This window comes from Brienomyrus brachyistius, chromosome 15, assembly GCF_023856365.1.
Source record: "Brienomyrus brachyistius isolate T26 chromosome 15, BBRACH_0.4, whole genome shotgun sequence".
NCBI lineage: Eukaryota > Metazoa > Chordata > Actinopteri > Osteoglossiformes > Mormyridae > Brienomyrus > Brienomyrus brachyistius.
Window position 1 is genome coordinate 19670715 of NC_064547.1, and position 23454 is coordinate 19694168.

A 23454-nucleotide genomic window follows, 5' to 3' on the forward strand; every position below is an offset into this window, starting at 1 on the left:
TTTTGTAAGAGAAACACGGTGGTCGCCATTGGCTGAAACGGTTACGACTGTGTCAGGGTTCGAAGGCAGCAGGGCCTCTGATGTTTCACAGGTGGGCAGGACTTGATGTAGAGGCTGACAGCGATAGCTTCATGCTCCCTGTGTTTTGGACGGCCTTTAGTCAACAGAAGGCATATCGACATGCACCCCACTCCCCCCCCCCCAACTCACGCCTTCTCTATTCAGAGCCAATTGAGCAGGGGGGGGCAGGAGAAACCAACAGGCTTTAAGAACAATGGAGCCAAAGGGCATTATTCCAGTGGTAAGGGAGTCCTCTCAGCCCCCAGCTGACCTGTGGAAAGCCCCCTTGTTTGAGAAGACATGTATCCCGGGGGATATCTCCCCCCCCCTTTCCTGGTCATAGCAGGGCACTGTATTCCCTTGCTGGCCCCTCCCACCTCGCCTTCCTGCCACCAGCACCTGGCCCAGTCCTTCAAACGAGGTACCCTGTCCCAGGTGCTAATCCCCCCCCCCCCCGACACTTGGTGGCGGCCCTGAAGCCGACAGAGATTCACGCGATGTAGCGTAATGACATATAGTGTTTTATTTCTCAAAGGGAGCACATGCATTACAATGGCAGCAGGCATGAATACAGAAGATGACTCTGCAGGAGAAACGAGAGAGAACAAAAAACCGTCAAAAACACATGAAAAAGCTCAGCCCGGCACTGCTCGTATGTTGCCCGACAGTCTCTGCTACGTGGAGCGAGCTTTACAGAACCAGAAGGTAACATTCATCAATTCCGCAGAAACAAGTGAAGAGACTCACGCAGCTGAACATCTGAGCAAACTGCGATCGCGATGCTGAAGCCACCCATCAGCAGTAATGCTGTACCGTGTGCAAGTAAAACTTTTCGCTTTCCCTAGTAGGTAGAGTGTATCTCAGTTAAAATTAATGCTCGACGACCCCATAAATATCACCCAAACCAGCTGGTTTAGGTCCGGGGGCCTGACACTGAGTGCTATTGACTAGCTTAATAATTCACAGACATTGTTAACAGTAGAAGCACAGGTTCACTGGAAGGGGAGGAATTGTTTTTAAAAGGTCAGCATTAGTTGACAGCCAGTAAGAAGCTCAGCTAGTGTCTATGCTGGCCAGCGCTTCGTAGGATTTCCACAGTGTACCTTCCTAGCTGCTGTACGTGAAAAATAACAGGGCCCAGACAGTTTCCTGATTCTGTCCCTCACATGTATAGAGAGACCCCGCCCCCTCGCTATCAGTAGCAGCAAGCACCCTCCCCCTGCCCTATAGCCAAACGCCATGCCCCCAAATGGACAGCGAGAGGCGGGGCCTAAACCCAATGTCCATATCACGGCTCCACCTGCTACCCATCACAAAAACCTACATCCAGAAACACACACGCGTTTACACAGTTAAAAAGTGCAATTTGCCTTGGTTTAGACGCCACAAGCTGGACGTTATCTGGTTAGAATAAAGACTGGCTTCGCTTCAACCAACTCTGAGAAAAACACGTTAACTTCTGAAACAATTAAATCTGTGCTCAATATCAAAAAACACCTTCAAAACCCCCAATGGATGAATACTTGTGTTAAGTGAGGCAGTGAACATCTTTGTAAAGTTAGAGAACATAAGTGTAAGGAAGCCAAATAATTAAATTGAAAAAAATTAAGTCTTCATATTTTAGAAATAAATAATTATTAAACTATTTAATAAATAGAACCTACAACCCATATGCAATCAAACATTGGTCTGACCAACAGGACTGCTAATGGACTGACTCTTTGAGACATGAGACAGCAGGGTGACAGAGTCTCCTCAAGCCCCACCATGATTCCAACACGGCTAATGGTACAGGTGCAGAACACGGCCACAAAGCCAGGGATACACAAGTAACTCCAAAAGCCTTAGAGGGGAAAATAAATTAAAGGAGAAAAGCAAAAAGGTACCTTTCTGACTGACGTCGTCTCCAGTCAACACACTGTACAATACATTCAAAAAAATGTCTCGACGGGAGGAATACTGTGTGCAAGAAGAGCCTTCATCCCCCCGCCGTGACGACCCTCTGGGGGGGGGGCCGCCACCTCCGCTCCAGCACTGCATCTCAGCTCCACAGCCTTCTCAATTATACCGAAGCAGCAGCGTGCAGGTTGCAGCCGGTTATGCCGAGTATATATGTTCATTCGCTTTTATGCCTATATACGATATTCAAAAAGCAACCCCTCTACAACCCCGGAGCTCAGCGAAAGCCGGTCATTCTGAGCACATAGATTAGTGCACAGGAATTAAAATGTTCTGTCCGTATGTAGGAAACGCTGGGAAGTGTCTACGAGTAGCTGATGGTGGATTCTATTAAAAAAAAAAGAGAGAGAGAGAGACCTCGATAGACAGTGATAGTAACCGTTCTCACACTGACGCCAGGTGATCTATCTACAGTCTAAAATGGCGTCCCATTGTCACGTTCACTCAAGTGCCAAAGAAGGTCGTTTCAGCTGTTCCTTGTTGGTGTTCCTCAAATACCATTGTAGAAAATCCATCATGAACGAGAACACCTGGCAAAATACAGACATGAAGGATGTAACAGCTTTCTCGCGCCTGCAGAAATATACGGCAGCTTCGTTAAACGTCGTGCGGACAGCTAGAAAGAAACCAGCACGCTTCAGATTGACTACAAAGGATTGTCTAGGTGTCAGGCCTGCTCATCAGAAGACATCCAGCTTGATTGACAGCTGGAGGGCGGGGCCTCCCCCTTTCACAGCACCAGGGCTCGGGCGGTGCTCCCGCTCGTGTACGCGCTGAGGTACTTCCTGGCCTGCTCCGTCATGATTAGCTGGTCTTCCGTCTTGCCGTAGACCACAGTCTCCCACTCGCTGTTCGCCTGCAGAGGGGGGTTTAGCAGCTGTTAAGGGGCACGCCCAGAGACGAGCCCACGCGTGGGAACCCAGACTGAGCCATCTGCTCCCAGCCTGCACCTGGCTGGCCCGCGTGAACCATCAGCAGAGTGTCACTGGAGACACTGAAACGGCCACATAACCAGCCTCTAAGCCCCACTTAGAGAGGCAACGTCACCACATGAAACACAGCATTCCCTTGCACTGATCCACCCTTCCACATGGTGTTATCTTGCACAAAGCCCAGGGTACCTGGATGAGGGCTTCATATCTGGGCGTCCTGGGTAGGGTAGGGTTTTCCTTCCCCACTGGGGGGCTGTAGGGATGAACGGGGATGCAAGGCCTCCCCACCCCGTCTTCCGCTGGTAAGGAAGTGCACTCCTCTCGTTCCTGCAGGGGTGTCATCAGCAGCGAGCTGGTCAGCAGACCGTCCCCTGCAGGCTGCCAGAGGGACGGACAAACGCCTTAGTAAGGAAAACCAGCACGACAACAGAATCCTTCTGGGCAGTCAAGGGTAGGTCTCTTCTTATGGAAACATATTACTTAAACTTCAAATTAAACCGACTAGTATCTTAATTTAGGTCTTTGTTTTTAGAGAACTTACATATGATCCCTATGTCATTTAAAGTTCTTAGAAAATTTTCTTACTTTTAACTGAGCTTATTCGTTCTGGATTTTGGCAGATAAAGCGATATACACAAACATAATGTGAAACCAGTTTAATGTCGGATCCGGGACTGGGACAGCTACAGACTGGCACAATGTTAGCAAGACATCTGGTCAGTTGAGGGACTGACACCTGCTCATTGACTGAATGAGGTGACTCAGAGGCTGCAAAGTAGCTTATCACCGTATAATATTACAAAGCCGCTCACCTTCAGTTTAACTCACCCAAGTGACTAGTCAGAAAGCTAGTCACTATACTGTAACACCCTCTGTTCTAATGCTAGTGCCTCCTTGTGCACTATCCCTGGCCAGCAACTACAGTAACATCACTACTAGACACAGTCATTTTAGAAAAGCCAGATTTAAAACAATTTATTTGCTGGGCAGGAATGTCACATATAAATTACAATTAAAAGCACAGAGACTTATCTAAAAGTGGCCACATTACAAAACTATGCTACGAATGTAAAACACATTCCCAACAGAAGACACACAGAGTGTGTATGAGAGACCTTACTGAACAAGATACACCATGGAAGCAGAGCTTTCCATCAAGGCCAGATCCCGATGAATGGGTGAAGTTGCCTACAGCGTCTGGGATCAGTGCTTCAGCAGATACTGACCTGAGAGCTGCTCACCTGCTCCTGGGAGAAGAGCTGCACGTTCAGGCTGTCCTTTCCCCAGGAGTCCAGCAGCAATGACTTTCTCACTTTCCTGGCAGGGGTGTCGAACTAGGGGGGGGGAACACACATAGCCTGTGAGAAGGGGTGTGTGTGTGTGTCTGTGTGCGGGTAAGAGGTCTGTATGGAGAGGGAAGTGTGTGGGGAAAAGTTCAGTGTGGGTAAGAGGTCTATGTGGGGAACTGGTCTGTGTAGTGGAGAGGGGGTGTGTGGGTAAAAGGTCTATGTGGGGGAGAGGGGGTATGTCAGTAAGAAGTCTGTGTGGAGGACAAGGAGTATGTGGGGGGAGATCTGTGTTAGGGAGTGGTCTGCATGATGAATTGGGGTGTGTGGGTAAGAGTTCTGTGTGGGGAAGAGGTCTGTGTGAGGGAGAGGTCTACATGGGCCTTATTTGTCAGTTTTCTAGGAAGTCAATTTCACTGTTACTGTCACAGAAATTAAGCCACATATAAGCAGAAATGACAAGACAGTAGATATAAACAGAAGACGATTACAGGGGCATGCGGCTGCTTATCTGGCTTGAGTAAACAAAGACAAACCTCCTGCTTCCAAGAACGGCCTTCAGGTTGCAAGTCACCTCGGGTGAAAATATCAGTCCCAGTTTCCTCTTTCAGCACCTCTCTGATGTCCTCCTCCAGTAGGGCCAGGGGCTGGGGCTGGAGCCAATTAGAAAGACCGAAAGATTTCCATAAGCAAGCAGTTGAAGAGGAGGACAACGGCAGGACAAAGCGCAGGAACGTGATCGACACACAGAGCAGGTGAGAAGCACGTGGGGAACAGGAGGGAAGCACACAGACCAAACTACAGATGCTGCATGGAACAGCGAGAATCCCCTAGATTTAGGGCTTTGATTTACAGCTACGTACCACCATCTTCAGGGGCCCATACAGCTTCTCTTGGGCTGCCATTGCGTTTTTGAAGGGTGTTGGAGTTCGTGGGGTGGGACCCAAAATGGATTTTCTAATTTTTGGGGTCCTGAAACTAAACATGGGAGAAGTCAGTAAAACAAAGGGGGCGAAGCATTTGGCACAAAGACTTCTGTGGAAGTGCCAGAGTCACATCCTGACCCAGCGTTCTCCTTCTGATGTTTGGGGGTCATCTCCTTCTGCATGGGGGTGTTTAGCAGACATTTCTGCCCGCAGACCGGCGTTGACGTCAGGGCTGGGTTGTCCAGGTTCAAGTGCTCGTTCCCAGATATGTTGAAAAACTGGTGAAACACATCAGAATATGCGCATTAGAGATGTTAATCCATCCTGGAAGCACAGGCAACACAGGGAGAACATGCAGGTATACGGTGACGATGCCACACACTCAGCCGTCTTAGATCTTAAACTATTATTCAGACAAATCACACAAACGTACAGGGATGAGATGAATCAGGCTCCTGTAAAGAATGGGGATACCTGGGAGGGGGAGAAAGGCAGTGCTTTCACTGGGGTGCTCCTGGGAGAGGCGGCACTGGGCTCCAAGAATGAAGCGCAGATGCTTTGGCTGGATGGAGAGTCATCACCCCTGTTGTGCTTCTTCTTGCGTAGGATAGAGGGAGGTGTGCTGAACTTCGGAGAGGAGAGGCCAGAGGCCCTGAACTGCCCAGGGCTGGGGCAGCTCTTGCCGAGGTCTGGGATGGAAATGGCAGTTCCGAAACGGTACTCTGTCCCATCGGGGGTTCCGTCCTGTGGCCTGGGGAATGACAGCGATGGCTGCTGCTGCTTCGCTGGGGAGGCAATGTCTGCCAGGCTGAAACTGGCCACGTCGCTCCAAGCCACTGGATCCTAGAGCAACAAGCACAGCCACAACGGGTCCTCAGTCAAAGAATGAAGGGAGGAAGGGAAGGAGGGGAAGGAGGAAAGGATGGAACAGAGGGAGGGGGAAGGGAGCAAAGAAGGAAAGGAAGGAGAAAGGAAGGAAGGGAGGAAGGAACAGAGAGAGGAAGGAAGGAAGGAAGGAAGAGGGGAGGATGAGACACAAGGAAACGAAGGAATGGAGGATGGAAGCAAAGAAGGAAGTGAGCAAGGAAAGACGAAAGGGAGGAGGAGAGCGAAGCTGCAAGGAAGCGAGGGTGGGAGGGAGAGAAAGATAGAAAGGAAGGAACAGAGGAAGGGAGGGACTAAAAGAAGGAAGAGAGGGATGAAAGACGGAAGGATGGAAGGGAAGAGGGGAGGAAGGAGAAGTCCCTCACCGAGTCAATGAGCTCCAGGGTCTCAGCGAACTCTGGGATAGTCTGCAGGGAGGACAGAACAGCACTGGCTTCCACCGACAGGAACTTGCTGGGTGAAGGGTGGCCAGCGACCGTGGGGCCCTGGATGTCCTCAGCCCGGCAGAGCTCCACACTCTGATCATCCAAGCTGCCCAGGGTGCTCATGGTGTCGTCCGTTACGCTGTCCGACCAACCGCAGTACCGCTTGGGGTTCTGTGGACATAGACACAGGAGGCTGTTTGTGAGGGAACAGGGGGCAAGCAACTTCAGGGCTGCGGGCAGGAGTGGCGGCATCTGTGCTGGGGGCCGAGACAACCTGGAAACAAGTACGGATGGCGCCAGGTGGTAGGATGGACATGGAACTGGGGGGACTCAACAACCAGCGACCTACCACAGCTGGAGTAGAACAGCAGCCACGAGCTCCAGCCTAGAGGCCCATCTATGCCTCCTTAATCGTTTTGCTACATTGACGTTCATCCAGAGATAACAAAAAAGGAGGCAAACCTGAAGGCAAACCTTCCTGGTGTCTAGGCCAATGCACAAGGTAACCGGGAGTTGACCCATGCCAGTGTGCAGATAGCCTGAGCCATGGGAGCCACACACACACGCCGTGCACTAAGGCTACTGATGCTACGCGGGTGGGGCAGTTAGTGACGGCCGGCCAGCAAGTGCAGGCAAGCTCTGATGGGTGGGGCTACTGGGTGGGGCTACCAAGCGGAGCGGGCCGGTATGAATGGGTCAGAGGGGAGGGCGGGTCTACAGCGCACTACGCACACACAGCGTGTTCTTACGCATGGGGCCGACTGTCTTCCCACTTCATTCTCAGCTGACATAAGCAGCAGCTCGAGCTCTTTAATGCGCTGCTCTTTGTCAGGGTCGTCGGGGCATCGCGGCTGCTGGAACAAACACGTGGGGGGGGGCGGGCCAAGGCCAGGGGGCGGAGGAAGGGAGAGACACCTGATTTACTGACATGTGCTTCAAACAGGCCCTCCGCTCAATTCCAGCGGTCAACTGTGCAACATGTAAGTTAATCAACACATAAAACATGACTGGGAGATTCTTAAACTCATGGCATCACTGCAAAATGAGGATAAGGTCAAAGATGCTCAGTAGATGACAATAATCAGGAGAGAATGTTAATGCAGAAAGGAAAAGAGGACCATCAAACATCTAGGAAGGATGGAGGACACAGCCAAGCTCACAGAGACCAAAACAAAAGCAGAGAGCCCCTAGAGGACAAACAGAGAGCAGAAGGAACTCACCGGAACAAAGACGTTACCATCTGAGACAGCATCCACACACTGACGGTCCACTGACCTGAAGGGGTACCCCGAGAGCTTAGACAAAACAAAGAGGAGACCACACAAGAGGAGGAGATGCAGAGTCAGTCCTCTGGACAAAGAACATAGGAGAGCACACAGGAGGAGACGCAGAGTCTACCCCCTGGACGAAACACATAGGAGATCACACATAAGGAGGAGATGCCAAGTCAATCCCCTGGACAAAACACAGGAGATTACACAGGAAGAGGTGATGCAGAGTCTACTCCCTGGACAAAACACACAGGAGAGCAAATGGCTCTAAATGGATCCAGATTATGAATGTTTTTGAGTAGAAAGCTGGGAATCTGGTTGTTTCCAAGTTCTTATGCAGACAGAATGATCACCTGTGCAGGGATGGCCATGACTAACTGGTTCTGAGTGTGGAGGATCTCCATGGAGGAGCAGGACTTGGGCCGTCTGCGGGCCATCTGTTTGGACTTGTAGGAAACCAAGCCATCCTGTAAGTAACCTTCATGCTCCACCTTCCGGCGCATAGTGGAGTTCCAGTGGTTCTTAATGGAGTTGTCGGTCCTGCCACAGACACAGAGAAGGCGCGCATTCAGTAGATGAACCGTCCTCAACAGTCTTTGCGACAGGGCAAAGAACACACCGGAAAGCCCCGATCCAGAACCCACGCTCTACCTGCCAGGCAGCAGCTTGGAGATCTCCGCCCAGCGGTTGCCCAGGCGCTTGTGGGCTTCGTAGATGATGCGGTCCTCCTCCTCGGTCCAGGAGGACTTCTTGACCTCAGGGTTGAGGTGGTTGTGCCAGCGCTCGCGGCACTGTTTGCCGATGCGGCCCTGCAGGTGCTTGGCGATCACAGACCACCTCTTAGGACCATACTTGTGCACGAGTTCGATCACCTGCGTGCAGGAGGGGGACTCGTGTTACTGTGGTGCTCAGGAAGGCCTCAGGGACAAACAGGGCCAACTGAGCCTCACTGAGCCAACATGAATGATTTGTTTTCTCAGCAGTGACCAAACCTCATTTAGTTATATGCAAATTGGTCGGCGAAGGGGACAGAAAGCTAGCAGGGAGCCTCTAGATCATAACTGTCATTATTACAAAGCAAGACGGATGGAATTCACCCACAGATAAGATGCTGCGAGCTCAGACATTTGCCATTCTCAAGATTCCTGGCGCCAGTATGTAACCCGTGTGGGAAGAATGCATTGTTCACATGATGCCGGCGGAGACACCATGCCCCCTGGGGGCAGGGTGGCATACTGACAGCGGGCAAGGAGTCCACAGAGACAAATATACATCGCCACCTCCAAGTGGTCTTCATGTGCTTAGAGAGTAAATTTCAGAGCCACCAGCACTTGTTCAGACTGTTCATAGTTAGCTATGCCCAAGAATAACTGTGAAAAATGTTTGTATTTATATCATAAACAATAATTATTTCTACTTCCTGGCATCTCTACCCCATAAAAAGTGACACATCAGCGGAGGTCACCCTCAAGAAACCTAAGAGTAGTATTGATGTTTGAAGGGTATGGACCCTCCCCCGGATCCCCTTACCCTCTGATCCTCCTCTTTTGTCCACGGTCCTTTCACCAGCTCTGGGTTGAGCACCTTCTGCCAGCGGTGCTGACACTGGCCATCTGTTCTTTTCTGTTGCCACACGCACATATACATACACACGCACACACACAGACACGCACAAAGAGAAGCCCCATGTGAAGAGCTGCAGCTGGCCCGCAAGCGTGATCACCTCTCTTGTTAACACAGCTCTGGCAGAAGGTGGGCAGAGGCCCACTAGGGACATTCATTCACTGCTCAATGAAAGGTACAAAGGTTTCTGAGCGATTCTAACACTCCAGTCACGCACGCGGGGCACCTAGGCTATGATCTCCACTACTAACGGAATATTCACGGAAAGACGAAACCACAGGACGCCCTCCTTCAAACAATCTGCTAATTCTAAACATTATTATCAGTACCCAGAAACTTTTCTGCACATTGTGTTAAAGGTGAGTATGGTTATGATACTCACCGGAAAGTAACTAGCAATAAGTTTCCAAGCGTTGGTTCCATGTTGCTCGACCAGCCCCTTCAGCTTCTCGTCCTGGACACAGAGCAGACAAAACAGGTCATCAGACCTGGCTTCCTGAAAAAATGACTTAACAAAGGACTGAGCTCGAACAGTCTCATACAGATACTGCATTCTTTAGGCAGAACAAAAACACATTTCTCAAAGCCTAGTTTTTAGAAGAATACTGGCATGAGATGCTGCTCTTATACAAACATTCAGGCATAAAAAGACACACATACATCCACACACACACCACTCCAGAGGGACATACCTCATCCCGGGACCACTTGACTTTGCATAAGAGCTTTTTAGAACTTTGGAGGTCCCTGTTGTCAGGGTCTGTGGATAGAATGTCCTCATCTTCATCCTCACTGTTGAAACAGTCAAAAGGAGGCGAGGTATTTATCTGAGGTACCCAAATGACTCTGTCTCTCAGCAAAGATTACACTCCAGTCACACAAAGACCATGTCCAAAGATTCCAATATGCGTATCAGCTAGTATTTTTATTTTAATATATCTTCAAACTGCTGTAGAGTGGAATAGTTGTGACCTAACAATGGTATGGCCACTCTAGATCGGGCATTTTAGAATAAACATGTTTTACAGCATTGGAGAGCAACTGTATTTTAGATCAATTCAGCAAAAATACCCAGAAGAAACCAATTAACTGGAAAGCTACATCACAAATGTTCACTCAGTGCCGCATTTATATAAAACATGTCCGGTTTCAAAGGGCTTGCAAAGGAAATCACCAAACCTAAACAGGACATTCCAAGCCCTTATTACAGGAGCCATATTTAGCTTAACCACATTCAGAGAAACATGTTTCTGCCTTATTGCACCTGTAGACAAGCTGATTTTGTGTCCACATAGCTCTATTACTGCACCAAGTGATTTATACGCTAAACAGACTGCGATTACTGCACACTGGAGACTGTGGATGTTAAAAGTAAAACACACTGCACCGTTTTCGCCACTGTTCCAGGCCAATTACATGCCTAAGTAAACCGGGCCACTTGTAAACCAACAGATCCTGAGAAAGCTTTGTTGCCAGGCAACAATTCCCCTCTGCACAGTGCCAGGCTAATCTATTTTAACAGGGTGGAGAGCAAAAGAAAGGGTCTGCCCAGAAGTGCCACCGTGAACACGCAGCCCTCCGCATCACTAACGCAAGCATGCAAAGGATAATCAGTGCAGCTCGCTGCACACAGCTGTGGGTGTTACCATGAGGTCCAAGGAGATGCGGAGCAGAAGAAAATCCCAGATTACCTCTCAGAGCATTTGGGACGTAAACTGTGAGTTTAGCTCCCGCGTGAAGCAGACATGCACCACTGTTTTGTCAAATGAGGGATGAACACAGTGAGCACACTGAATATGCCCCACTGCCTAAACCCAAAACAAGCAGGAAAGATGAAAGACCTCCAGCAGCTTTTGGGTATTTTTGGCATCTGATGAAAGAGTCGCTTCAGCACTTAGATACACAGCGCTGACTGGACTGCAGGATAAACCCGCTCAATAGAGCTGAGTGTCTGTGTGTGTGTGCTTGTGTGTGTGTACGTGGATGGGGGGGGGGGGCCTCAGATACCCATAAATATGCAGATTAGTCCAAGCAAACAAGCTGAGGTGTGGTGGATTGAAGGACTGGAGGTAAGCAGGCTGGGGTCATTGCAGGGTCAATGACAAAGCCCTGCACTGAAGCTCCTCAGAGAAAGCCACTACCGGCACATTTATAGCTAAAAACTACTAACTGCTATCACCCAGATGGCTGAAAGACCTACTGAAGATTCTAGCAATAAATATCTAATTCAGAAAAAGCAGGAAAAATAGAGTGGCATCAGAAATGAGAGCTGGAACACATTGCTTTTAAAACTATCCTGGTTTAAGCCTAGTTAAATCCTCCTCCTTGACTATATTTTTGTTAAGATGTGCACAATATATTTCAAGTTAGCAGTTTGTCCTCATTTTTATTTAGCACCACCCCCCCCCCCGACTAATGACTAAAGTTCCAGCTTCTGCCTACTTCCTTGGATGCCTCTGCTTTTGCTCCTCCCCAAAGAGCACTGACCATTTCTTCAGTTCACCTAGCGATTTGCCCTCGGCCTGCTAAACCAGAGATCAGGAAAGCATAAAAAGATATAAAATATACTAGGACAGCACAGTATTGCAATGTGATTTTGATGTGATAAGCATCAACGGACACCTCTAGCAGCAACACACAATAATGTATCATTAGTATCATTGTTATACTCAGAAAAGACTGCAGAAGATAACTTTGCCTACCAGCTACTTCGGTCAGGCTTGAAAGCCAGGTGATATGTATATTACACATTTTGGTCTATCATGTGTAAATCTGCCAAAAGAGATTTGGTTTAATGAGACTGTAGAAAGACCTCCTTTTCAACAATGAACCTTCAGTCTTATCTGTCCAAAGAACTAACCCCTATGCCATTAGTTTAGCTCAAACCAGTTTGAATTATGCAAATTTGGTAACAGTCAAATCTAATTTAAAAATACACCGGAAAAAGTAGGATGTCACTACGGTGGAAGTTGGCAGTGAAACAGGCAATAACATTTTCTTACAGATATAAATGCTGTAATGTGGCACAGACTACAGGAATGTACTTAGTGTCTACTGTCTGCAATGTTGTTGCTATTTATTGCTGTTTATCATTCTCTGCACATCTATGATGAGTCTGTGCGTTAACATGCAAGTACGAATTTCACTGTACATCTGACAAAAGCTCTGAATTGTTGCATAAGGAACAAAATGAGTAATGACCCTGGTATTTTCCCATCCCCACTGATGCCATCCTGTTTAGCTCAATCCTGTATTGAACTCTACACAGAATAAACAATTTAACATTTTGTTTCAAGCATTCTGGCACCTAATAATACTTTTCATTCATAAATTTTTAAATGAAAAAAAAAAATCACAGAAAACTGTCAGTTCTCCATAGGGCTATTCAAACACTCTAAGCCTCAAAGAAATGATTCATGGCATTAATAAAGCTAAAATTGTTTAACTATTAACTAATTTAATGGCAAGAAATACTTAGAATAATGTGTAATTAAAGATAAACTTCACTGCCCCCCCCCTCAAAAGGAAAGTGGGACAATGTGGTGTGGCATTAGTATGGGTGGGGGTACAGCTGAGTAATTCAAAAGATCAGTACCTATTCATTTATTATTCACTGTCAATGGAGATGATATTAAAAGTTAACTTGCTAAGCACCAGGGAGGAACAGTGCACTGTAAAGAGCAAAGTTACCTCACACCTCTGCTCTGTACATGTGCACATACGTCTGTCTGGTGCTTTTATATTCCCCCTCTGGTTTCCTTCTGTAATCCAGAATCATGTTGTTAAGTGAACAGGCCCACAGTGTTTGACCGTATGCTCTATAATAGACTGGCATCCTGTCTGTCTTGTGGCCTGCCCGGGCTACATGGGATAAGCACTCCTTTGCTGTGGGAACAGCCTGATTGCCTTTACCTGTGTTATGTATAAATAATATTCATGTATGTACTAGGTTGGGCCAATGTTGTTGTGTTATGTTGAAGCATGAGCCCTTCATGAAATAAAGAGCAGGGCAGACACCTAATTTAACACAATTCACATGTTAATCTCAGTAACACATTCTTTTCAGAATGACATAAATTCTAGATATAATCTTTCATTATTATATTATTAAATATTATATGAAGCACAATGCATTAATAAATGAGTCGTTTATTAATGCATTTTTACTAACATCTACTAACATTACTTTAAAACGATTTAAACAATAATGCAATAATACAGAAAAAATAGCTAAAATCTTTAAATTAGTATAGCAACTTTGAAAAGTATAATATGATTGAGAAATTGTGTAAAATCATTGAGTAATTTCTCACAACCAGATGCCAGTGACTTACAAAGTGCTCTTTACATCTACAAGTATAACTTGCCAGAGTCAGACAGCGGACAAGTGGATGATCTCCGCCCATTTAATTAACATGTTCTGTGGGCTGTGAATATGGATCGATGAGCAATATAAAGGATTCATGTCAATCAGTTATAATGTGAATATGGAGAGATGAGGATTCATGCAGAACAATGTAAACTAATGTGAATTTGAGTTAATATGGATTCATGCGGACGAGTGAAAATTACTGCGAATCAGTATAGATGAATATGAATGTGGATTAGTATGGACTAATGTAAATTACAAATACTGATGGCGATCAATGTAAACTGGCGTGCGTATTAATGTGAGACTAAACTAACGTTAACGTATATTACTGTAGATCAGTGTAAACAGATAAGAATGTGTATTAATGTGGGTCATTGCAAACTAGCGTTAAGGCGAGTGAAAGCGAAAGTATAGCCACACGTACAGGTAAGTGACAGTCCGCACACGCCCACCTCGGGCACACAGCACCGCGCCTGTTTCTGCTGCTTGCTGCCCGCGGGCGACCGATCCTCTAACTGCACAATAAGCAGTACCGGTACAAGAAAGCGGGTTAGCGGAACCGAACCTGCCCGGTGGCTGAATACTTACCTGCGGGACCTCCTGCGCTGGGCGCCACTGACGTTGCTGGCCATGCTGGCCTCACTGCAGGATCACTGTACCTCGCTGCAAGCTCACTGTAAGTTCACTGTCACCTTTTCGCTGATCCACAGACAGACAGTGTCAGTTCCGAGTTCGGGGGGCCCTAGGCGTGTCCTCAGATCGCGGGCAGTCGTCCGGAGCCGTGTATCAGTCTTCTTGTCACTGGCAACCATCAAGGTGTCTTACACGGACAGTTAGGGAACCTGCGCCGGAGTCGGAGCAAAGGCTCCGCCCGGCGAGGCGCTCATATTGCTGCCAGGTGTCCGTGTCCAGCTTACTGTCTCCCTCTATGTTGATACTGGAAGGTCCGAGTCCGCGTCCTGCACCGTGTCAGCGTCAGTCCTGTATTCTTGCGGCGGAACTCCCTTTCCTGGTCCCGGCAGAGAAGCTCCTTTTCCGTGTCCGTGTCCCGCTCCTTCTCTGTCCGCTTATCGCCGCTTCACATTTTTGTGTGTCCCGCCGATTCTCGCGCGCAGCCTCCGTCTACAACGGTGTTTGAATCTGCGCACGCGGCCTCTCACCTGATTGGCCGGCAGCGGGGCAGCGCTCGCGTGACGGCGCCCTTGTCATGGTGAAATGACGGACTAGATCAGCCCCCCAGAAGGGCTAATGCCGACTTATGAGCAACTAGCAACTACGTTTTCGGACATAACAGTTAGTAGGAACGAAGCAAAACCCCCTGTCAGGGCACTGCGGGCCGGCGTTCTGCTGCCCTCTGCTGACTAAACTGAATAATGCCCAGGATGGAGGCGACGGCGGCTGTAAAATTTAATTTGAAATGCACTTGTAAGAGGATAAATAATTATTACTACTCAGAAACAAATGTTTAAAAAGTAACTGTTTAATATGTATCGATATAAAAAAACAGGAGTGTTCCGCTGTTAGTGTAAATTATGAAAATCTAATAGCAACTTTGTGACGTGGTGCGTTAAGGTATACCACAAGTGTAGGGTTACCAGTACAATCGGGAGATCCACCAGAAGTACAGGCAGGACAGACCATTTTTTGGCAGCGTCTTCCAGAAAATTGATGTCTCCTCCTGGGGGGGGGGGTTGCATAAGAACTACATGACAAACAGTAGTGTTAAGGAATTACTTTATTGCAGAGGTTGAAAAGTGATGCATGCAGACAGCAAAAACGGAGCCTCGTTAACTTTATTTCATTAGCAAACAAAATAACTAAAAAGAAAACAACTTTCTGTACAGATAAATGTATAGTACAATATATACTATTATAATACACCAGCTTACAATACATAGAATTCATACAGCAGTCAAAGAAAAACACCTTGTGTTTGTGAAATTAACCAGTGTTGTTCAATGTTCATAAGCATTCCATGTCACACATTGCTGTATGGACTGACAATATTATACAATATTCTTAGAGTATAACAATTTTAATTACTAGCACAGACCATTTATACAACATTCTAACGTCCCACCTTAAAGGTGTTCCATTGTTTATCTTTGGAGACCTTACCCACAGTAATCCCCTGCTTGTTCTGTTCTATGTCAGTCTCGCCATTTATTAATCTGTCACTCTCTGCATGGCAAGAAAAATAACTAGTATCAATGTATGTGACAACAAACGCAATTTGCCAGCTGAGATAAACAACCACGTTTCCCTGACAATCAGAGATCGGTTAAGACTGAGAAAGAGGCCAAAGTGTGATGATGTGGAGCCTGCGGTCTTATCACCGGATACGGTGATACACTCATCTGCCACCCAGAACACTGTCAATTAAAAGAAAGTTCAGAAATGAAGATAAAACATCCAATATCACAACTGGTTCCCAGTTTGTTTAGAGAGCCGTAAGACACAAATTAAGGTTCCTATGCTTTTTCTATTTCTTTACAGAGAGTGGCACTGAATTCTGAGTGTAGAACATCAAACTGTGCCTATGCACTGAATAGATCACACCAAATGCATTCCCCGCCATTAACGCAGTATATGCAATTCCCTATCAAATGTAGGTGTAATGAGAATTTCGTCATGGACTTTCTCTTCATTCCTAAAACATCTCAGTGCATGATGAATTATAAAGTGGCTACGGGAAAAGCCAACGGCAAAGCAAATGTAAGAAAAAAATAAAAGAACACGGCAGATGAGGGAAACACCCTGCAGGTCCTCCAACCCCCATGCATGCTTAGCATGGGCCAATAATGTGCAGGCGGGGGCTTTAAGGGCAGGGAGTGGAGGGTGCAGAGAAATGGTGTGCTCGACCCAGTGTCACGCCACCCCCCCCGGAAGACAGTGGCTCAACTTGCATCTATCTACTGGTTGGGGGGGGGGACTTGGCTGCAGATATATTCCTACATTCTGTACGTTTTCAACCCAACAGTCTTCACAGATCTGAGAGCAGAAGGGACACAAACATCAGCATCTCCTCCACCATCCAGCACAGACTGATCATCTCCCTGCGTCTCAGTACCTTAAGAAAAGACTTGTTTTACGACTTCTTTGTTAAAAACGGCTTAGCATGAGTGGCTGGAGAGATGAGGAAATAAAAGAAGAGATAGGCTGTAAAAAATATTTACAGCCAGACTGAAAAATTTTCTATCGACTAATCCAGCCACTACACGGTATCCAAAGGTCCCATTCAAAATTCTCAGACTGTGCCACTGGCTGATTTGTATATAAAGCGGGAAATTCGCCAAAGGTGCTGAAAACACAAACTGTTGGTGTTTGACCTTCCCTGCTAAGACAGGAATCACAGCACCACACACAGCAACTTCATTTTAATGGATAAGACGACAGAGGTGTGCTTTGATTCCACTGTCCATCCAAATTTAACAGGGAAACGTAAGACAGGCTGAATTAGGAGAGTAAAAAACCAAAGCCGATTAGCCGAAAGAGTAAGAGGCAGCAATGAGCCGCGATTAAGCTAGCGATGAAAACTGCAGCGGGGCAACGTCTGTAGTACTGTGACAGTGATTATGGAATAAGAAAATTTCAGCTGGAATGGGGTTTGTTCAGGGTCAGGCGTCGTGTATCACTGCAGCAGCAGATAGCGGCACACGGAGCAAGCTGGACCCCAGGGGGCGCTGTTCTCATAGTCCACACTGATAAATCGGACCTCTGCTTGAATCTGTGGAGGGCTGTGAATGGACGCGCAGAGCACACGCTGGGATCGCCAGCCTGCCCGTCAGCGGCACTGCCGCCGCAGCACTAAGGCAGGCATACTCGTGTGAAGTATGAACCAAATGCAACATCATGCAGTAAAGACAGGGGGCGCTGAACCCAAAGCTGTGATGCGGCCCCAAGGCTGGCCGTGCTACCCACATGGACTGAGCACGGCAGGTGTTCCCGCTGCATGCGGGCCTCCCCTCCTGGGCTGCCCCGTCAGGAATGATCCATGGGCTCTGCTGTGCTGCCTGGCTCAGCATCCTGGCTCTCCATCTCCTCCTGCTCCTCCGGGCCCTTTGCCACCGCCTCCTTGGCGCCTCCCTCTGCACCGGCCGCACTCACCTCCATGCTGGAGGCCTCCAGGCCACCGGGGGCAGCTCCCTGGGCAGCCGTCTTGGCGCCCCCTGTCCGCTCCTCCTCCGAGTCGCCGTGGCGGAGCACACTCGGGGTGGGGTCTCTGGGCGGGGCAGACCCGCGGCCCTGCTCCCTCATGTGTCGGTCCATGGAGGCCTGGATGGAGGAGACCATCTCCTGCAGCCGCCGGCGCTGTGCCTCCACCGTGCCGGGGTCCAGATGGCGGCCATCGCGCAGGGTGACAATGCCTGGCGCGGTACGGACCAGCTCGCGGGCCGCATCCTCGGGAAGGGGCGGGGGTGTGCCGGTGCCCAGCTCCACACCAGCGCTGTGCTTGCGGGCTAGCAGCTTGCGCTCTGGCAGGGAACCTCCCAGTGAGTGACCCTTGCCCTGGAAGGCAGTGACGCCCCGCACCGGTTCCTTCTTACGCACCACACCACCACTGCCCAGCCGCAAGGCACTGTGGGCGGGGCTCCCCTCGCGACTCCTCGCCGCCGCCTCGGAGCGCAGCTGTGCCAGCGCCTCCTTCACCAGCTCCTCCACGTCAGGGCCCACGGGGAAGTGGCCGGCGGCGTCAACGCACAGCTCCAGCCGTTCCTCAGCTGCATTGAAGACGAAGGTCTTGCCACTGAGATGAGGCAGTGTACAGTGCTTGCCGTCGACGAGGCCTGCGGGCAAGACGGGGGGGGGGGGGGGGTGGTCATATGTCACACTGCAGGAACAGCACGCAGTGTCACCACGTCACGTCATGTGATCGGCGTACCCATGTCCTTCTTCATGATGTTGTAGAAGACGCCACCCTGCTGAAACAAGTGAGGCAGCTTCTTGGCGTAGGACCAGACATCTTCTCCTGTGAAAGACAGGAAGTTAGCACTGGGGTGCTGTCTTTTCACTGCACAAATATTCATAGCTAATGTATTATTACTTTCCTCTATATTCCGATATATCAGAATATCCTATTTGTGTACAGGCAGTCCCCCTTTGACTTATGTGTCAAATTTGTAGGTAAGTCAGAAAAGTAACACAGTGCATAACGAAAACAATAATTGTTATTACACAGTAATAAAGTAACCCGATACAGTATTGTACCTCGAGTTGAGAAACCACTGAGGCCACTCTTGTTCATGAACGTTAAAAAGCGTACTCGTTATTTTGAACCACTGCATTTAACCTGAATTTGTAATATAATAGGCTTTTTGGCAGTCCGTTCATAAGTACAAGTTGTACGCAAGTTGGACCTTCTTAACCCGGCGACCACCCCTGCCTGTACTGCGCTCCACGTCTGCGCTGTGTTTACCGTCTGTGCACTTTGTCTGGTACCACATGCATGTTCGACTGTGTACAGTCACTGCTGTATGCACTGGAATTTGCCCCTGGGATCAATAAAATTCATCTCAACCTTAAACTATGGGGGGGGGGGGGGACACTGCAGCCCCTACTTCACTCTCCGTTATCGATATCTGGCTGCACTCCCACTGCTACTCCCATCCCATCTCCGCAATCGTAGGCGATGCCAAGCGCTGTCGTTTCTATAACGAGACACTGACAGCATCACAACATATCCAGAACGGGGGACCCGGGGGTCTCTGGGCGGCGCTTCGGCCGAGGAGTGGGGGGGTTGGTGCTGGCTGCAGGGGCGTAGTGCCACAAGCTGGGGGGGCGACACGTGCCATAGGGCATACGCTCCACTGTCGCGGGGATGTCACGGAGGAGACAAGGGGAACATGGACGTGCCACAGGAAGTGTGCGGCGAGTGTGTCCACGCCCCCACCTTGCCCCGACGGCTCAGACGCAATGGTCTGTGGGGTTCACCTGCAGTCTTGCAACACACACACACCCTTACAGCAGAGACTTCAAGTTGGAGAGAAGCAGCAGAGCAGCATTTGCCAGGAGAAGGTGACCGACGCTGGTCCCTTATCACTATGGCAACTGCGTGCTGCGGCGCCAACGAGGCAGGGAGGCCAAGGTGAGGCGAAGAGGAGGTGAAACTATGACTCGTCTTGCATAGCAATCATGGAAATGACGGCAGAAAAAAGGCCCAGCAGCCAGTCCATAGGCTTCCAGTTGTTAAGCTACACCACACCCAGTGGAACCCATGCAGCAATATCACGGTGTGTACGATGGTGTCCCCTTATGATGGGAGGATCGTCTTCTCCTCTCTACACAGCCATGCTGCATCCTTTCATCACCATTACCCTCAACAATGGCGCCCCTTAAGGCATATGCAGATCAAACTGTGCCTTAATTACAAAAATTTGCAATCAAATAAGGTTCTATAGCTTTCAGTTTCAAAATGACTTCAGAGTGACTCTTTTTAACAGGATATGCAAGAACAAAGCTCGCAATCACTCGCCGACTGCTGGTAATGATTACCCAGATAACTAAGGAGGTCAGGGCCTTAAAATCAGTAGGCTGTCGTCAACCATAAGTACAGTCAAATGAGAAATCAAGGCAGGGCAGCGTAAGCTTTTAAATTACGAGCAAAGTCCTTCAGTACTTTATCCACAGTTACACAGGACTGAACTCTGAATGATGGTGTTAAAGTTTCAAATTCAGTTTAAAGAGACACACATGAAAGCTTAGATTAAAAAGTTACAACTGGACAAACACAGGAGCCGGAATGACACCTGACAGCATCGGTTTGCCGCGTCTTACCCATCAATGTTGCCAGAAGACAGAGGGAGGACATCTCAAGGTCGATGTTCTCCTGCAGCTCTCGTGATGTCACCCTGCTGGAAGATGCCGGTTCCTCACGGCCGACAGCCTGAGCGTCAGCCGCAGGGGCAGCGGGCGCTGGACTGCTCTTCTCCCTGGGGTCCTTCAGGGTCTCCACACTCACACGGTCCCCATGCTGCAGGGGCAGTGGCTCCTCCTCCTGGCCCTCCTTGGGTGGGAGGAGCTCCTTTGGCGGGAAGCCGTGGCGGATGCACTGCTGGGCTGGAGGCACGGCAAACTCCTCAGCGATGCTCCTCTGAAGCTCTGAGAAGGTGGTCTCCGCCCTCAGTGTTAGCGTGGCCTGCCGGCCGTCGTCGGTGGTCACGCGGATCTTCTTCTCCTTGCTCGATTTGGGGGAGGAGGTGGCTTTGGTGGGCGTGGCCGGGGCAGAAGCCGGCCCCTCCTGGGGTGGGCCTGGGGACGCAGGACGGACCTGCCCCCTCTGTTCCTGCTTCAGCTGGTCAGTGCGCTTCTTCTGGGCCACCGAGGCGTGCTCCCCGATGCTCTGCTGGAGGCTGCGCTCAGCTCGGCTCATAGTCAACTCCTCCTTGTGTAGCGTCTTCGCCTTCTGCCCTGTCAGGATGATCTTGGTAGGTGGCTGAGTCTCCACCCCAGCTGCTCCCTCAGCCACGTCTGTGAGCCGCTGTGCATGTGCCCCGTCGATGGTCACTGGGTTGTATTCATCTGGGTTCTTCTTGGCAGTGTGATGCAAGATGGTGTGCACCACCTTCTGCACCAGCACCTCACTGCCAAACTCCCCAGGGAAATACTTGGTCACCAGCTTCATCGCCACGTCGTAAACATTGCTGTTCAGCGCCGAGTCGCTTTCAAACTGGAACCAGTATACCGTCTCCCTCACCACACGGCCTCCCCACTCCAGAGTGATGGGGAAGGCTTCTGGAAGGTTGTCATACTCCTTACCGTCCCAGTAATGCTTGAAGCCGCAGCCACACTTGCCCCCTTGGGAGCGGGTGTTGGTCCGGTCCCCATCCAGGTACTTAACGGAGCCGTCACCTCGGATGTGACGCACAGCGGTCCCGTGGCACCAGTGGCAGGTGCTGAGCGTGCTCAGCTTGTAATCGGGGACCAGGACGTCCCGCTCGGGATCATAGGAGCACACCACGTTGTTGAGTGGGAAGCTGTAGTTCTTGTCGGGTCGGAGCTGTCCGTGCGTGGTCTTTGCCAGGTTGTACAGCTTCCCACCGGGAGAAAGCCACTCGGGAGGGACGAGGAGCTCGGAGAGCGCGTTGCAGATCAGACAGCGATGCAGCCGGTTCTCCAAGACCGATCGCTTGGCGGCCTCTGTGACCTCCTCCGGCTGCACCCCGATCACTCCTGTCCTCCTGTACACATACTGGTGCACATCGGCGACCAGTGAGGGGTGTATGCTGTGCTTCTCCATGAACACCTCCTCCATGGCACCAACCAACCTCATCAGGTACTTGTCCTGCAAACAACGGTCCCCGCCGATGATGCAGCTGCCGTCCTGCTCCAGGGTGATGTACTTCCGGATGAGCTCCTGAGGCACACCCCAGGCCTTGGGAAGCAGCCTGGCAGGCAGTCGGGGCAGGGGCGCATTCTTTATGCCAACCAGAGGGATGTAGTGGTTGTGGCCCGAACTGCTCCAGGCGATGCAGATGGGCTTGTTGAATTGGCCGTCTTTGGCCTTGCACTGTTCCTCCGGGACCAGGCCTGGGAGAAAGGTGGCAGAGTAATCCCCAGAGCTCCGCATGCCACTCAGGGAGTCCAGCAGGATTATGGGCCGGTGCAGAACGTTAGCCAGGCCAAATATGTGGATGTTACGCAGCCCCAAGGGGACGCCCTCCGGTGGCGTAAACAAAGGATCGCACTCGTTGATGATGTCCTCCCATTCAGCAGCATCGATAAAGTCATGAAAGAGAGCCTTGTACCGGTCCAGGTTTCCCTTGAAATGCTGCTTCAGGTTCTCCCTTAGAGCGTGCCAGAACAGCTCCCTGCCCACCAATGCCCGGGACACAGCGTGGACCAAACAATGTCCATCTCCATCCACGTGAACGGGAATAAGGCACTCTTTATTACAGTTTGCTTTCTTCACCTCCTCCAAAGTGTCATGTAAGTAAAGAAGGCTGCCTGAACGGTCCTTGCCATAGCCCACAGTAGAGACATGTTCCTCCTCAATAAGGAAAGCTCTGTCGCCTAGCAGCGAACAGTCGAACATCTCTCCCTGGTTCATCTCCCTCAGCAGTTTGGCTTTGCCTGTCTGCTTATCCATGCCATACCGTGTAAGAATGGGAGACAGCAGCTTACAATGGTAGTTGGAGAGCCCCATCACTTTCACTAGCTCCGTCCCCTTCTTGGGGGCTCCCGTGACGCCCAGCAGCGCATTCCTCAGTAAATTGTGAAGCACCACGTCCGGGTCGGTGACTTCCTCCACCTTCAGAAGGTTTCTCTGCTCGTGCCGCTGGCCACACTCGGTGCACTCGATGCTGCCGGAGCCGTGAGCTGGAAAGAAGAGTCTCGCTTGGCACTGGGGGTCCGGGCAGGTACCTGACAAAACTCGCTTGTCCTTCTTCTTCGATCCCTGCTGCAATGACATTTCTGCGGATAACGTGTTTCTATACTATTTATTACAAGACCATTATAGGCTTCTCGTCGACTATTCGTCAGTCTTATTTCACCTCACCCAGCTGTTATTCATCACAATTCCAGAACCAAAACAACACGGAAGCGGTTCTTTTTTTTTCCATGGACTTTTTCCACTGCCTCTTTTTCAGGACGTAACAGGCGACCTTACACGCAGAAAATACTGGGATTTGTAGTTTTTATGTACCTGACGATGCTCCGTGTGATCAGTATTTGTCTGTATATTAAACTTCATATCCCAGAGACCATCGCTACAACT

General features: G+C 49.6%; 2 protein-coding genes across 7 annotated transcripts; both read right to left on the bottom strand.

Moving 5' to 3' along the window:
* Positions 1-568: 568 nt before the first annotated feature.
* mybl1 (v-myb avian myeloblastosis viral oncogene homolog-like 1) lies at positions 569-14854 on the bottom strand. 6 transcript variants are annotated; one of them, XM_048977493.1, is made up of 17 exons: positions 14657-14854; positions 14328-14540; positions 10060-10159; positions 9750-9821; positions 9275-9367; positions 8396-8616; positions 8098-8284; positions 7694-7768; positions 7223-7327; positions 6414-6644; positions 5638-6006; positions 5302-5441; positions 5101-5215; positions 4774-4890; positions 4178-4285; positions 3141-3329; positions 569-2875 (listed from the first exon to the last, which is right to left on the bottom strand). In XM_048977493.1, exons 2-17 carry the CDS (start codon positions 14369-14371, stop codon positions 2750-2752), a joined length of 2292 nt encoding a protein of 763 aa, XP_048833450.1. In that variant the 5' UTR covers positions 14372-14540; positions 14657-14854; the 3' UTR covers positions 569-2749. The 6 variants fall into 6 exon arrangements, with proteins under 6 accessions (XP_048833450.1, XP_048833451.1, XP_048833452.1 ...); XM_048977494.1 differs by having other exon boundaries at positions 7223-7324; positions 14328-14854; XM_048977495.1 differs by having other exon boundaries at positions 4193-4285; positions 14328-14854.
* A 602-nt stretch (positions 14855-15456) lies between these two features.
* Positions 15457-23425, bottom strand: vcpip1 (valosin containing protein (p97)/p47 complex interacting protein 1). Its single transcript, XM_048976834.1, has 3 exons — positions 20514-23425; positions 18622-18708; positions 15457-18526 (listed from the first exon to the last, which is right to left on the bottom strand). The coding sequence occupies exons 1-3, from the start codon at positions 23146-23148 to the stop codon at positions 17721-17723; spliced, it is 3528 nt and encodes a 1175-aa protein (XP_048832791.1). The 5' UTR covers positions 23149-23425; the 3' UTR covers positions 15457-17720.
* Positions 23426-23454: the final 29 nt, after the last annotated feature.